This window comes from Diospyros lotus, chromosome 10 (assembly GCF_014633365.1).
Source record: "Diospyros lotus cultivar Yz01 chromosome 10, ASM1463336v1, whole genome shotgun sequence".
NCBI classification, from domain to species: Eukaryota; Viridiplantae; Streptophyta; class Magnoliopsida; order Ericales; family Ebenaceae; genus Diospyros; species Diospyros lotus.
In genome coordinates, this window is record NC_068347.1 from 8,722,631 (window position 1) to 8,737,685 (window position 15,055).

General features: G+C 39.6%; 1 protein-coding gene across 1 annotated transcript; it reads left to right on the top strand.

The window, feature by feature from the left end:
- The first annotated feature begins 2,635 nt into the window (after nt 1–2,635).
- Nucleotides 2,636–6,155, top strand: LOC127810821 (cationic amino acid transporter 8, vacuolar). The gene is made up of 2 exons (XM_052350378.1): nt 2,636–4,516; nt 5,645–6,155. The coding sequence occupies exons 1-2, from the start codon at nt 2,749–2,751 to the stop codon at nt 5,659–5,661; spliced, it is 1,785 nt and encodes a 594-aa protein (XP_052206338.1). The 5' UTR covers nt 2,636–2,748; the 3' UTR covers nt 5,662–6,155.
- Nucleotides 6,156–15,055: the final 8,900 nt, after the last annotated feature.

Here is a 15,055-nt window from a genome sequence, read left to right on the forward strand (position 1 = left end):
GCCTGCACCGCTTTTTCACCCAAAATCTCTGGAATATTAATAAATCTCTATTTCCCATTTTTTTAAAAATTTTTCTAAGATTTTTCAATATTTTTTTCCCTATTTTTTTATTTTTTTCTTTCTTTTTCTTTTCTTTTTTCTTTTTTCTTTTCTTCTCTTCTTCTCTTCTTCTCCCTCTCTTCTTCTTGCTTTTCTCCCCTTCCGCCTGCAACGCACCGGCGCACCAGCGCCTTGCGGCCACTATCGCTCCGCCCTCCACCGGCCTCTACCCGGCCCTCTACCGACCGCCTCGGCCTCGCCAGACCGCCGCCGCCTTGCTAGGCCATCACTGAAGCTGCTGACAGCCCTCCGCCCGTTTGCTACTTGCTGGAGCTTGCTACCATGGCCACTACTCTGCTGCTTAGGGCCACTTCCCGGGCCTCCACCGGGCTCTGCAACTTCCTTCACGAACGCATGCACCGACGGTCGCCTTCAATGCCTGCTCGCGCATCGCCCAGCCTCGCTCGAACTTACAGCCATGGTCGCTTGAAGCTTGCAGCTATGGCCACTTGCTGCTTTGGCCACCACTGATTGGTCTCTCTCTCGCGATCTTCTCCTCTCTTTCTCGGCCAAGCTCAGCCCAAGCTTTCTCTTTCACTCTCTCTTCCATTCCTTCCCTTTCTCTCGACCAAGATCTCTCTATTTCTCCCATCAGATCTCTTTCTCCTTCCCTTGCTGCTTCTCAATCGCCAAGCTCCTTGCCTATTTATAGGCAACCCGCCCCTCTCCTCACTATCTTACCCACATTTCTTGGTGTGAAGATCACTCCATGACAGCCATCATTTGGCAGAGGTGTGGCCACCATTTGCAAAGGGTATGGGTTGCAAGGCATGGCCACTGCATGCATTGATACGCACACACACATGCAATATATATATACATATATAATTATATATATTAATATCACTTGGGCAATTCCCTAATAGCAGTTATACCCCCAAACACCAAATTAAATTGCATTACAATACCGAAAACGCAAAATTAATAACCCAAGATTACTCGATATTGGCGATTCCATCCCAGTGTCCTTACCGAGTTGTCGTTTCATCTCGAAACCACTGAAAAGTTGCTCAATACGCAAAACCGAAGCCTCCCTAGGGTTCCGTTGATTTTTCGAGAGTTTCCTACAACGATTCAATTTTGTAGCTTAAATGACAGCTGCATTTTAGCTGTACCGAAAACTGTTCCCAATTCGATTTCTTTCGATACCATTATTCCTATCTCGAAACGCTCGTCGATACCATGCCATTTTCCTTAGACAATTTCACTCCGAGGTATTCCCTGCGACAGATTCGATACTTATAACTGCTATCAAACCAATTTTTCGATATTCTAAACTTATCGAAATTACGTGACAGTCTCATACGAACATGGGGTATTACACTATTATTGAAAATAAATTTGAGTAGTTGAGTTGGTGTAAGGTGTTCAAATAAAATTTGGGTCCTAAAGGGTGTGGCTTCAAATCCCGCTCTGTTTTCTAAGTTTTCCTTCAAACAAAAATTGAAAGAGGGAAAAGAAATTCCCTTCATATATCAACCTTTAGGCCAAAAGAATTGTGCCTCTTTTGGAGTAAAAAATCCCTTTTCTTAATGGGTTCCACACTTTCCTTTCAACCTAATTAATTGATGAGAAACACTTCCACCTATGCCTCCTTCACCAAAAACAACAAAAAGATTACATCTTCCCATTAGGAATGCATTGCTCAGTTGAAAAAGGCTTCAACTTATCATGATAATTCATGAAAACTGTCCTACGGAGGATAATGCATAATTAAACAAGTAGACAAAGGTATTAAAAGATACATACGAGTAAAAGGTATTAAAGGTTCAAAGGTCATTATCAATTCTACTACAATGAGCTCTAATAGTTTGTAAGGGGATGTTTGGTACATGAGAAAGTTTTAAATTTTTGAAATTCATGATTTTTGAAAATGTTCTTAAAAATATTTGATTTTTAAAATTTATGTAATTTTATGTTTTGTTATATTTAAATATTTTCGAGAATGTTGAGTATTGAGACCTATAATATCTTTAAAAAGTAAAAAAAAAATATATTTTTATACATTATGTATATATATAATATATATAATATTTTATAATAAATAATATAAATATATTAGAATATATATTTTTATATTTAATATATAATATATAACATATATAATATGTTTGTATGGGATTATAAAAGGGTAAGAGGTATTTTAGTTTTTTTCTTTATTAAAAATATTCTCAAGTCCATGAAAATTTAGATTCTCAACGACTCAATCTCATGAGAATTTTTTTGTGGGAAAGTTGTTTAAAAATTATTTTCGAGAATCCTATTTCTCGAAATTCTTTTTATAAAAAATTTATACCAATTATGGAAACACGGACTCCTAACTTAACATTCTCAAAAATCTTAAAATTTTTTTTTGTGTATTATAATATCCCAAAATATTAATTATTAAAATATCCCAAAATTTACTAAAGCTAAACGAGTTTGGGAGCTTGGGCTCCAAATGGGGCCCACCTGCCACCGATCGCTGTCCATGGATGGATCACAGTCCCGTTCAAATGCCATTTTGCGTACCCAAAGAAAGAAGTTGCGAAAGATGGGGAAGAATTGCGGCGGGGGAGTAACAACGCCCATTATATCCCCTTCGCGAGTTGGCCCAACCCATACCCCTACGCTTATCTTCTTCCGCCCGCCCTTTGATCCATTTGCGCCATGGAAGTCGAAGCTCAAGCTCAGCAAGACCCATCAAGGTCCTACTGGAGATTCAGCAAGCACGATTTCTTCCCCGAAGACTCCTTCAAGGACCTTTCTTCCTACCGAGCCGCACTCTCCCAGACCGCCCGCCGCCTCCGAGACCGCCTCTCTGCCCGCTCCACCGACGCCACCGAGCTCCTCCACCTCCCGAAGCAGAGCGAGAACCGCATGAAACGCTGCCTCTCCTGGTGGGACTTGATCTGGCTCAGCTTCGGCTCCGTCGTCGGCTCCGGCATCTTCGGCATCACCGGCCAGGAAGCCCACAACCACGCCGGCCCCTCCATCCTCCTCTCCTACGTCGTCTCTGGCCTCTCCGCCTTGCTCTCAGTCCTCTGCTACACCGACTTCGCCGTCCAGATCCCCGTCGCCGGCGGCTCCTTCTCCTTCCTCCGCATAGAGCTCGGCGACTTCGTTGCCTTCCTCGCTGCTGGCAACATCCTCCTGGAGGCCATCGTCGGCGCCGCCGGTCTGGGCCGCGCGTGGTCGTCTTACTTCGGCAGTTTGATCAAATCCGACAGCGATTTCTTACGCATTCGAGTCGACAAATTCGATCAAGGGTTTGATCTCTTGGACCCCATTGCTGTTGCAATTCTGTTAATTGCTAACGTAATTTCGATGACTGGAACAAAGCACACATCCATTTTGAATTGGATCAGCTCAATATTCAGTTCAATAGTCATAGTGTTCATCATAATTGTAGGGTTTATGCATTCCCAGAGCTCAAATTTGACCCCCTTTTTCCCATATGGGGTTAAGGGGACTTTCCAATCTGCAGCAGTTGTGTACTGGTCTTACACTGGTTTCGACTTGGTCGCAACCATGGCCGAGGAAACCAAGAACCCATCAAGAGATATACCTGTGGGCTTGGTTGGTTCAATGTCCTTGATCACCTTGTTGTATTGCTTGATGTCGTTTTCACTGACCGCTATGGTCAAGTACACTGAGATTGATGTAAACGCGGCCTTTTCGGTGGCGTTTGATGGCATTGGGATGAAATGGGCTAAGTACTTGGTGGATATTTGTGCCCTCAAGGGAATGACCACGAGTCTACTTGTTGGGTCTTTGGGGCAAGCTCGATACACCACGCAGATTGCCAGGGCGCATATGATTCCACCCTGGTTTGCTCTGGTTCATCCGAAAACTCGGACTCCAGTCAATGCTACATTGTTTGTAACCGTCATCAGCTGCATCCTAGCATTTTTTACGAGCTTGGATGTGTTGTCTAGCGTGTTTTCGATGAGCACGCTCTTCATTTTCATGCTTATGGCTGTTGCATTGCTTGTGAGGCGATATTACGTGAAGGATGTTACTCCAAAGAGGGATTTGGTTAAATTCTTGGTGTGCTTGCTTGTGGTGATTGGTTCATCAACTGGGGTAGCAGCACTCTGGAATTCGAATCAGAGAGGATGGATTGGGTACTCAGTCGCTGGTCTAGTATGGTTTTTGGGTACATTGGGGATGACGTTGCTTCCCAAGCAGAGAATTCCAAAGGTCTGGGGTGTTCCTCTTGTTCCATGGTTGCCATCTGTGTCGATTGGGATGAATCTGTTTTTGATTGGATCACTGGGTTCGGCAGCATTCTTTAGGTTCATCATTTGCAGTGCTGTGATGATAGTTTACTATCTGTTTGTCGGCCTCCATGCAACTTTTGACATGGCTCATCAAATTCAACAAGAATTGAAACTTGAAGATGGAAAAAGAAATGCACACCAAGCAACAAGCAACGGTATGATTTATGTGCCATGAGAATTCCTAATTAGGCTCACATATTTGATACATACATATATATATATATATACATAGATATATATAGTTGTTCAAATTGCTTCATATACAACAAATTAACAAGAATGGCTGACGTACTAGAGATAATATCTTCAAAGCCTGAAGTTTTACTGTTAAATTTTTGTTTCCATGCCATTCATTTCTGCACTGTCAACAAAAAATAATCTTTCTGGCTTTTTGTACTGTTAGCAACTTAGCTTCATTCTTAGTTCAGCTAAATAGCATAATGGTGATTAAACTTTGCACTAAGGTATAAAAAAGTCACTGAACTTCAATTTGTAACTAAAATGTTACCGAATCTCAATTTAGTATACAATTCCATAACTACTGTCAATTGTCGTTAAAAGAGTTTTAACAGTATGTTGACATGGTTAATAACATGAGTGGCTAAATAGAACAAATGGTCATTAAACTTTGCACAAAACTACAAAAAAGTCACTGAACTTTGCACTAAAGTACAAAAACGTTTAGTATTTCGTTAACTTCTTTTAATGACAATTGACGGTAGATATGGAATTGTATATTAAATTGAAATTTAATGACCTTTTTATATCTTAAAGTAAAGTTCAGAAACTATTTATACTATTTAGGATTGTTAGTTCTATGATATGTGCTAAATAGAGGCATTCTAATTTTGCTTACATTCTGAGGTACATTGCTTTGGATGTATGGATGGTGTCCATTCTAGAGACTACTTTATCTTCAAACAAAATTATATAATCCTGTCCCTTTCTCTATGATGTTTATCATCTTACATATTTTCACCAACAACTGATCTATGATCTAAATTGATCATTAGGGTCTTGTACTATAGCATCAGTGTTCTGTTTTTTTTTTTTCTCATTAGCTAAGAGTTTTCTGCATAGTAATCAACTATCCCTGTCGCGGCGCTACTCTACTTATTTATTTCATTTCTTATGGGGTGTCCCCATTGTATGGGGTTCTCCAATTCGCACTCAGATCCTCAACTTTCAAGTCACAAAAAAACAACTTTGCTGTTGCTACCAAAATTTGACTCTCTATATGAAAAAAAAACCTGAAATGCGAATTGTGATTGATGCTTGTGCAGATAATCCAGGGAGCTGAAAGTTTGGACAAAGCAGAGCCCCCTTGGGCTCATTGAGACATGTGAACTCCCATTAGCAAGGCAAATTTTGGGTTTGAAATATGTCTGGCTTGCTGATTTGGAGTTCAGAATTAGAAGCAGGCACAGAGGGCTTACCACAAGGATGGATGGGACTATATCTGTAAGTAAAGTTTGATGAAATCTATCATTGTAAGAAGAGGAAACTTCTTGTTTTTAATTCATCCAAGGCCCTACCATTGAGACATTGGACACGTAGATGGAGAGCAAGTAAATATTTTGGGATATATTGTGGAGGGGGCATGGAAGTGAATTTAGAAATTAATATATCTTTTTTATTATTATATATGTTTCCATTTTAACTATCTAGAGTCCTAAGTAGGGATTGCGCAAGAGTTTCTAAGTAGGATGGTATAAACAGCCTATATATAATCTCCTTTGGATTTGTTCTTTGATAGAACACGGTTAATATTTATATGATTTGAATATTGATAAATGGTTTAAATGTCGTTTTTGCCCATGTTCTTTAATTTGAACCGATGGCATTTTTCTTCATGATTTGCTTTGAAGGCCGAGCTGTACATTTGCTAGCTCACACGTAAAAATGTCATTTCAACCATTCGGTTGCTCCAATTGGCCGCTCCCTTCACATGTATCTCATCTCCCATATGTAGAGATGGGAAATGGGCGGGCCGGGCCGGCTCTCATCCCGCTTGGCCCACCCATTTGGTGGGCTAGGCCTAATTTGGCCCACGAGAGAAACAGGTCGGGCTTGGCTGGGCCAAGGAAATGGAAACTTGGGCCCGACATAGCCCTGTGGCCCTTAATAAATGGGCCAAAGTGGGCAGGGCCATGGGCTTGCTGGGCCGGCCCGTGGGCTGGCTATTTGGGCCGGGCCGATCCGTTAGTAATTTATTTTTAATTTTTTTATATATAATTTTTTAAATATATATTTTTATTTTTTTCCAAACATAACTAATATTTTTTAAAATATGTTTATTAATGTTTACTTATACTTTTGATGTTTGTAAAATTATAATGTTTACACACTGCGAACGTGAGATTCATGTTTGTGAATTAAAATTATGAATGTGAGTTAAAATTATGATACATTATGTTTACATAAATTACACTAAAATTATGTTTACAAATATTACAATAAAATTATGCTTACAAGAAACATAATTTTTAATTATTATGTTTATAATTATTAAATACAAATATAATTTTTTAAATATTTTTTTATTTTTTGGTGGGTCGGGTCGGGCCATTTTAGCAGGCCAGTTGGTGGGCCGGCCCACGGGCTATTTTGGTGGGCCAGGCCGGGCCGCGGGCCACATATTGCTGGCCCGGCACGGCTCACATTTTGCTAGGCGGGCTGGCCCGGCTCGTTTGCTATAGTAACGGGCCGGGCTATGAGGTGGGCCGGCTGACCCATTTCCCATCTCTACCCATATGGCATTTGATATATCGTTGACAAAAATTCATAAAAGGATAAAAAAAAATTCAAAAAACTTGAAATGATTTTTGATAAAAAAAATGAAAATCGAAATTATTAAATTCTAGGAGAACATGGTCTCAACATGGTCTCCTAAAGATTGAAAATACACTTTTTTGGGGAGACCGTTGTCGGGGAGACCATCCAGGAGGTGATTCAGGAGACTTCATAGTCTTCCAAAAATTGTAACAAAATTGGAGAAACTGTAAGTTATCATGTAAGTTTCTGTTTCATTAGGGGGAGGGGGTCCAAAATAAAGTAGGATAATTCTTATTGTTGTGTCATGAGCAAATGGCCATTAAAAACTCAAGAGCTTAAAATATCTTTTTGAGTTAAAAAGTGTAAATTTGTCATACGCGGGGTGGAGAATCTCACATAAATGTGCAAATTAGATAACTTTAACATTCAAAAATTTCTTCGATAAGATAATCAATTATTTATAAGTAATTCTAATTTAAAAAGATTTCAAAATATTGAGATAAACAATCATCCATAAGAAACATTTACAAAATGGGCAAGATAAATATTATCTATAAAAGATATATATCATCTATAACAATTCTAATTCTAACAATATTAGGAAAAAATCAAGATAAGCGTTATGTATAATAATTCTAATTTCGGATTGTTTAAAATTATTGGATATTCCTCTATAAATAAGTAGACATTCATTCTTGAAAAGATACATCTTTGATACTGGTTTCAATATAATTTTTTATCATATTTAGTGTCTAACTTAAATATCGGAGTATTTGCATAGAGACTTTCCACTGCCATTTGATTGTTTTGTTATTTTTACAAATTCAGTTGACTTGACGATGACATTCTTAGTCAAACAAATTTATTGTTGTATCTATACAACAACACCTACATTCGAAAACCCTTTTGAGTTCTATGAAAATAATATATATTATTCATAAGGATCTTAAATAATAGATCTCAAAATGTCAAGATAAGTATTATTTATAAGAATCATAATTTTAGTAGAAATTCTATACTCTTCTATAAATAGTTGAATCCTAATTCTAGTAGATCTTGAAAAAAGATACAACTCTCATACTAATTTTAATACTGTTATGGGTATTTCTCGGAAAGAAATAAGCGGGTTGGTCTCGACCCAACAGGCTGGCCCAATCTTTTGAGGCTCAACAGGCCCAAGGCTGAAACTTTCAAAATGAGGTCGCACGTCGCTGGACCCGAACTCAAATCGTGGGTATCAAGCAAGCTTAGAACAACTAAATCAAGCGAGATGGTAGCGAAGCCTCCATCTCGGTGGACGACCATGAAGCTCACTGATCGATCCTGTAGCTCGCCTAACCAAAGGACCGCAGGATAATCAGAGGTAGGGCCCACTTGCTTTATTTGAGGCAAATCAAATCCCTGACAATGCAGGATTCACCCTCGATTTAACAGAAGAGATAAGGATATCCTATCTCCATCAATATTATCTTCTTATTTTGGATTTTATGTAAATTGTAAACACCCCACATTATAAATAGGGGTTAAAATCATTGTAAAGAAAGGGAGGAACCATATCAAGAATGATATACTGTTACTCTGCTGGAATAACCAGATAATAGTTGTGGAGTAGTCATCGTTCTGGTCAAACCACGTAAAAACCCCTTTGTGTGTTCCTTCTTCTTATCTCCCATATTTATTTTCTCAATGCGGTCAGGATGAATCACAGTCGACCAATTTTCACCGTCGACATTTTGGTGCTAGAGGAAGGGGCCACTCTGATCGCCAACCATAGTGAGAGGAAGGAACTCATGAAGCTCTGATGTAGTGGCCGATTTGTCGGAGATTCACTATTGATAACTGTAGGATGTTCTGTCAGTCTTGACACCTGTTGTTTCTGCAGCAGGTACCCCTGTTCCGCCACCAACTGGGGTTACCATCGGTGTGCCCCCATGGGCTCCTGCCTAACCTGTTGCTCCGATCCTAGGGATGGAGATGATCCATACTTGGCAACAACGCCAAGAAGTGCTAGAAGGTACGGTCACGCAGCTTGCTGACGTGATTAGGGCATTGGCTCAAACGCAGGCTCACGCAGCACAAAAATAGGTCGAGACTGTGCCATCCAGGGGTGTCCCTTAGCTTCGGGGTAAAAGACCTATTCCAGATGGAAGAGGAGCTAAAAGAGCATCGTAACGGGCTGAATTGGTATGTTCCTCAAATTCGTGATCTCCAAGGTTGGGAGAACGACAACACCGCCATGGTAAACAAGGGGTGCATCTCGCAGATCGCAGGGCGAAGTCGAGTCGCTATGGAGATCACTATGAGAAGGTCCATGAAGGGAATTAGCGACATGAAAATTCGCGGCGAGAAAAAAGCTCGGTCAGGGTTAGCCTAAGTCGTGCCACGTATCGCAGTTCGTCAGATCTTGAAAATAGAAGGTGGCGTGCGCCGTGAGGTCGCTATTTGCCAGAGCGAGGAAGTGGATGGGAAAAACTATCTCCCACTGGGCAATCTGTGGATCCAACCCCCACCACGGAAGAATTACTGCGGAGAATCCGACAGTTGGAGGCAAGACACGGGGTTCATGATTGGAGGGAAGATCGTAGAGAGAGGACCCTATTCTCTAAAGAAATCGAGCTGGAGCCTTTCCCATGTAGATTTAAGGTCCCCAAAATCCTTCAGTAAAGCGGAGATGGCGATCCATATAACCATTTTGATGCCTTCAACATCCAGATAGACCTTCAAACATCGAGCTTGCTGGTAAAATGCCGTGTCTTCCCCACGATCTTAGGAGACATACCTCGGACTTGGTTGAGGAGTCTCCATCCTCGCAATATCTATAGTTGGGAGGAATGTCAACGAAGGTTCCTCAACCAATACAAGATGTTGAGAAGGTAGCTCGCCCTATCGTGCCACCTCATTATAGTGTTCCAGAGAAAAGACGAGTCCTTGAAGGACTACATCACCAGATTCAAGCGCAAAGTAAGCAGTGTTGAAGATCCCTCTGAGGAAAGCATCTTGACTGCGATCTCCGCCAGCCTCCGCAAGGATGGGAAGGTCTATGAGAGCATTTACAAGTCCCCTATGAAAGATTTGGGGGAATTCTATGAACAAACTGCTAAGGAGATCTGGTGGGAGGAGGCTTTTGGCTTGAAGAAGCCTGCTGAGCATAAAGAAGAGGCTGAGAATTCCGGTTAACTTTCATAATTCTTATTAGAATTCATGAATCTTCATTCAGTAAGCTTATTGCGCTTTGTTAATATTAATTATTGTTAAATATTCGATTGAATGTCTTAAAAATTAGGGGTAGAGATACCATGGTTTGCGAGCTGAGGCCCATTCATCTTGGCCTCCGTGCTATGGTTTGCGGCTTATCTGAACATTCATCTTAGTCTTGCCTCGGGTCGTGATTTACGAGCTAGGGCCCATTCAACTTGGCCTACGCGCCATGGTTTGAGGCTTATCTGAGTATTCACCTTAGTTCTCACCCTAGGCCGTGGTTCGCTAGCTAAGGACTATTCACCTTGACTTAATATCATGGTTTAGTACCTACTGGGCAACCACCTCCATAAATTATTTCAAGTTAAGGGTTCGCTAGCTGAGGACCATTCACCTTGACTTAATGTCATGGTTTGGTACCTACTGGGCAACCACTTCCACAAATTATTTCGAGTTAAGGGTTCACTAGCTAGAGTCATTTCATCTTGACACAAGTCATGGTCTATGACCTATCTGGGTGTTCCTTCTCAAGTCGTTAAACTTGTAAAGCCATGGTATGTTAGCTGAGGTCGCAACGCAATTTACCTGGACATATATCTTGGCAGAATTTCTGATATGATCCAGATATATTATCTCTTTATGACACATCAGTTGAGACTCGAATCGATTTGATTATCATCTCGCAAATGGATCATTATTATCTTGCCATTACGGCTATAGGCGCCCCTAACTAGGGACCCACAACAAGATGTCATAGATGTCAAAACCCATTAAAACATTACACATCCTCCTTGACAATGGAAGCCTCACATAAACAAAAGTAACTCAATATTACACACCACATCAGGGTCCATAAACTCACCATATCCCCTCAGGGGTACAACCTGAAACATAAATAAGCATAACTTAATATTACACACCACAAGACATCCCAAGGACCTTTGATTGAGATGGCTCTGTACACACTGCTACCCCATGGATCCTGGTTCACTTGGCTCGGCCTCTACCTTAGCCTTATCCTTACCTAGAATGATGCAAGAAAACATGAGCCACAAGGCCCAGCAAGTATAACTGGAAGAAAGCGAGCATAAGAGTCATGGGTATCGTGAAACAAAAAGAGTCATGGATGCCATTTAAGGTACTTTCAAATGATAATATAATAAAACATGCATCCATGCTCATATGCAATCTTTTTAAAACCATAAACATGAGACCAAAGTCCAAAACCATGGGACTGAAGTCCATAACGTAAACTTGGGATCGAAGTCCATAACATAAACTTGGGATTGAAGTCCATAACATAATCTTAGGACCGAAGTCAACTTTGAGCTCAACACTTTCTCTGCGGTTATATCATGCGGACTCGTCCGCTGCGCGCATCATGAGGCCTTTACACATTCTTAAAAACCACTTTTATGCACGTGCTTCATGCATTATCGTAATAAGCAAATTTGTAATAATTTTTCATATATAACTAACATATGAATAACAAAACAATAAGCATAATAGGACAACATTCATGCAAGATAATATCAAATCCTTGCATGTCCTCAATAAAGCATCATTCCCAAAGAAAGATAGGCTGATACAAAACCCTATTTGAGACTCAAGAGGTATAACTGAGAACCATGAAATAATTTACTAGTAAAAGGGGAAATAACTCGTAAAATAGAAAAATAACTTGCAATTTAGAAAATTAAGAGGTAGGATCTTGCAATAACAAGAGATAGAGAATAAAACTTGTAATTTAAACATAACTTGAGCAAAGAGAAACTGAACTTATAAAATAGGAGAAGAACTTGCAAACATGAACTTGAGAAGAGGGAGAAATTGAACTTGCATATTAATAAGAAAACTGAGATCTTGCCTCTTAATTGAAATAAAGAGAAAGAAGAACTTGCCTTAATTATCTTCTTAATTCTTGTAGCATACCGAGGTTGCTTATGCCACAGCCCAAACCTACACGGATAGAATTTCCTTTAATTTCTCCAAAATTCTCCCTAATTTCTCCCCAAACTTTTCCCCCCAAAATCTCTTATTTCACTCAATGTCATGGCCTATTTCTAGGCCAAGGGGGTAGGACAATGTAGGGGGTTACGTGGGGGCAAAGGGATTAAAAATTTTGATGAAAAAAAAGGTTTTTGGACACTTGGCAGTGGCTGGCGCGCAGCAGGCATGCGCGCGCATAGCTGCGTGGCTACACACGTGCAGTCGCGTGGCCGGGCGGCCATGCACGCCCGCATGGGTGCACCTGCTGGGTTTTAAAAACCCAGCTGCATTTTTGCTTGGCCACGGGTTTGATCCCACGACCTCGCCTTCCTCCCTGACACCCTTGACCATCTCTCCTACAGCCTTCCTTGCTCCTCATCGCAATCAATTTATTTTTAAGGTATTTTCAACTTCCAAAACTTCATTTTAATGCCAATAACTTTTAGGATTTAACCCAAATTAATTTATTTCCACCTTTCCTTATTTCCATAATGCCCTAATTAATTACCCATTTCCTCAAAATAACATAAATTATTATTTCCCCTTAAATCCGCAAATATTCCATAACGACCTCAAATAATTCCGAATAGTTACCAAAACTCACTTGATAAATTTTAATTTTTCTCAAATTAATTTCCCACACCCAAATTCACATTAATTTACAAATAAATGGGTCGTTACAATGACTGAATTCATCTTGATTTTTATGTCCGTGAGTGACGAGATATTTTAGACATGCGAGTTGGCATTTCTTTGGATTCCAAGTTAGCTAAATGAAAGCCATGGTATAGCTGAGATCGCAGCACGATCTACCTGGACATATATCTTGGCAATATTTTCAATATGACTCATATTATTTTGTCAAGGCGTGTTCATTACGATTTGCCTTGATTTTCCTACGTATGGCTATTCGCGACCTACTGAACATATTTTATTACGTCAATCAATGATGAGCTATTGCAAGTGTGCTAAGTCGTGAGCTGGGAATTTATTGGAAGCTTCTTGGAGCTCATTTTAAATTACATCCGGGAAATTGGTTCAAAGTACCATTTTGTCGAAGTCTCACTTAAAAGCTCGATTGGGCGAAGGTCTGACAAACAGATTGGCAGCTCGCGAAGCCCACTTCAAATAGCTTGTACTAGCTCCCAGTCCGAAGATCGCACTATGAGCTGGGAGGGCTTATGTTATAGGTATTTCCCGGAAAGAAATAAGCGGGATGGTCTCGACCTAGCAAGCCGGCCCAATCTCCCGAGGCTCAATAGGCCCAAGGCCAAAACCTTCAAAATGAGGTTGTACGTCGTTGGACCCAAACTCAGATCATGGGTATCAAGCGAGCTTAGAACAGCTGAATCAAGTGAGCTGGTAGCAAAGCCTCCAGCTCAGTGGACGACCATGAAGCTTGGTGGACGACCATGAAGCTCATTGACCGACCCTGTAGCTCGCCTAACAAAAGGACCGCAGGATAATCAAAGGCAGGGCCTACTTGCTTTATTTGAGGCAAATCAAATCCTTAACAATGCAGGATTCACCCCCGATTTTACAGAAGAGATAAGGATATCATGTCTCCATCGATATTATCTTCTTATTTTAGATTTTATGTAAATTGTAAATACCCCACATTATAAATAAGGGTTAAAACTATTGTAAAGAAAAGAAGGAACCATATCAAAAATGATATACTGTTACTCTGTTGGAATAACCAGAGAATAGTCGTGGAGTAAGTATTGTTTTGGCCGAACCACGTAAAAACCCCTTTGTGTGTTCTCTCTTCTTCTCTCCCATATTTATTTTCTCAGTGTGGGCAGGACGAATCATGGTCGACAAATACGATATTTACGTTTTCAGTATTTTTAACTTAAACATCAAAGTGTTTGATGGAGAGTACCTGTATTTTCTGATCATTCTCTTTCTTACAGAGTTAAAGTGGCTTGACGATGACGTATTCAATGAATAGATTTATTGTTGTATTCGAACAACAACAATATTAATCTAAAATTCTTTTAATTGAGTTTTTTTTTAGAGGTTTTGCATCATATATCTAAAATTCACCCTGATAAGGTTGCAAGGCTGGCTGCAAAAGAGATTGTGGGGACGATGAGCAGTTGGCAGCTTCGAATCTCCCTTCTTGCTATCAACTTCCACATATTTATATATATTGCATATCTATTATATGTGTGGAAGCTTATGGCGTGAAGGGAGATTCAAAGTTGTCGATTATTCACTCAGGATGCCACAATTTTTTTCATAGCAGCTGCACAATCTTATTAAGGTGGGGGAGGGGGGAACTGATGTGGCAATGTAGTCCATATAAGCAAAGTAAATTAGGGTTTTTTAGTCCACGTCACTAAGTCACATCAACAATTAATAATGAGAGATAACAAAAGTTGATAGTGTTATAGATTTGTTACAAATTAAAAAGGTGGTGATGGAAATTGAAAAAATTAAAAGATGGTTTTAAAATTTTAAAAACAAGAAAAGGTTAAGCTACATTCTCTTTATTTTTTAATTTTTAATTTTGAATTTTGAATTCATTTTTAATTTTCTGTTTTGATAGTCTGTTTTTAGAAAATTAAAAATGCGTTCTCTTTGTCATTTAAAAAAACTATTTCTCAAAACAGAAAATTAGAAAAAGCGTTCTCTTTGAAATTTTAAAAATAATTTTTTAATGATATTTTATTCAATAAATTTGATTATTTAGTAAATTTGAAATATTTAATGTTAATATATTATTA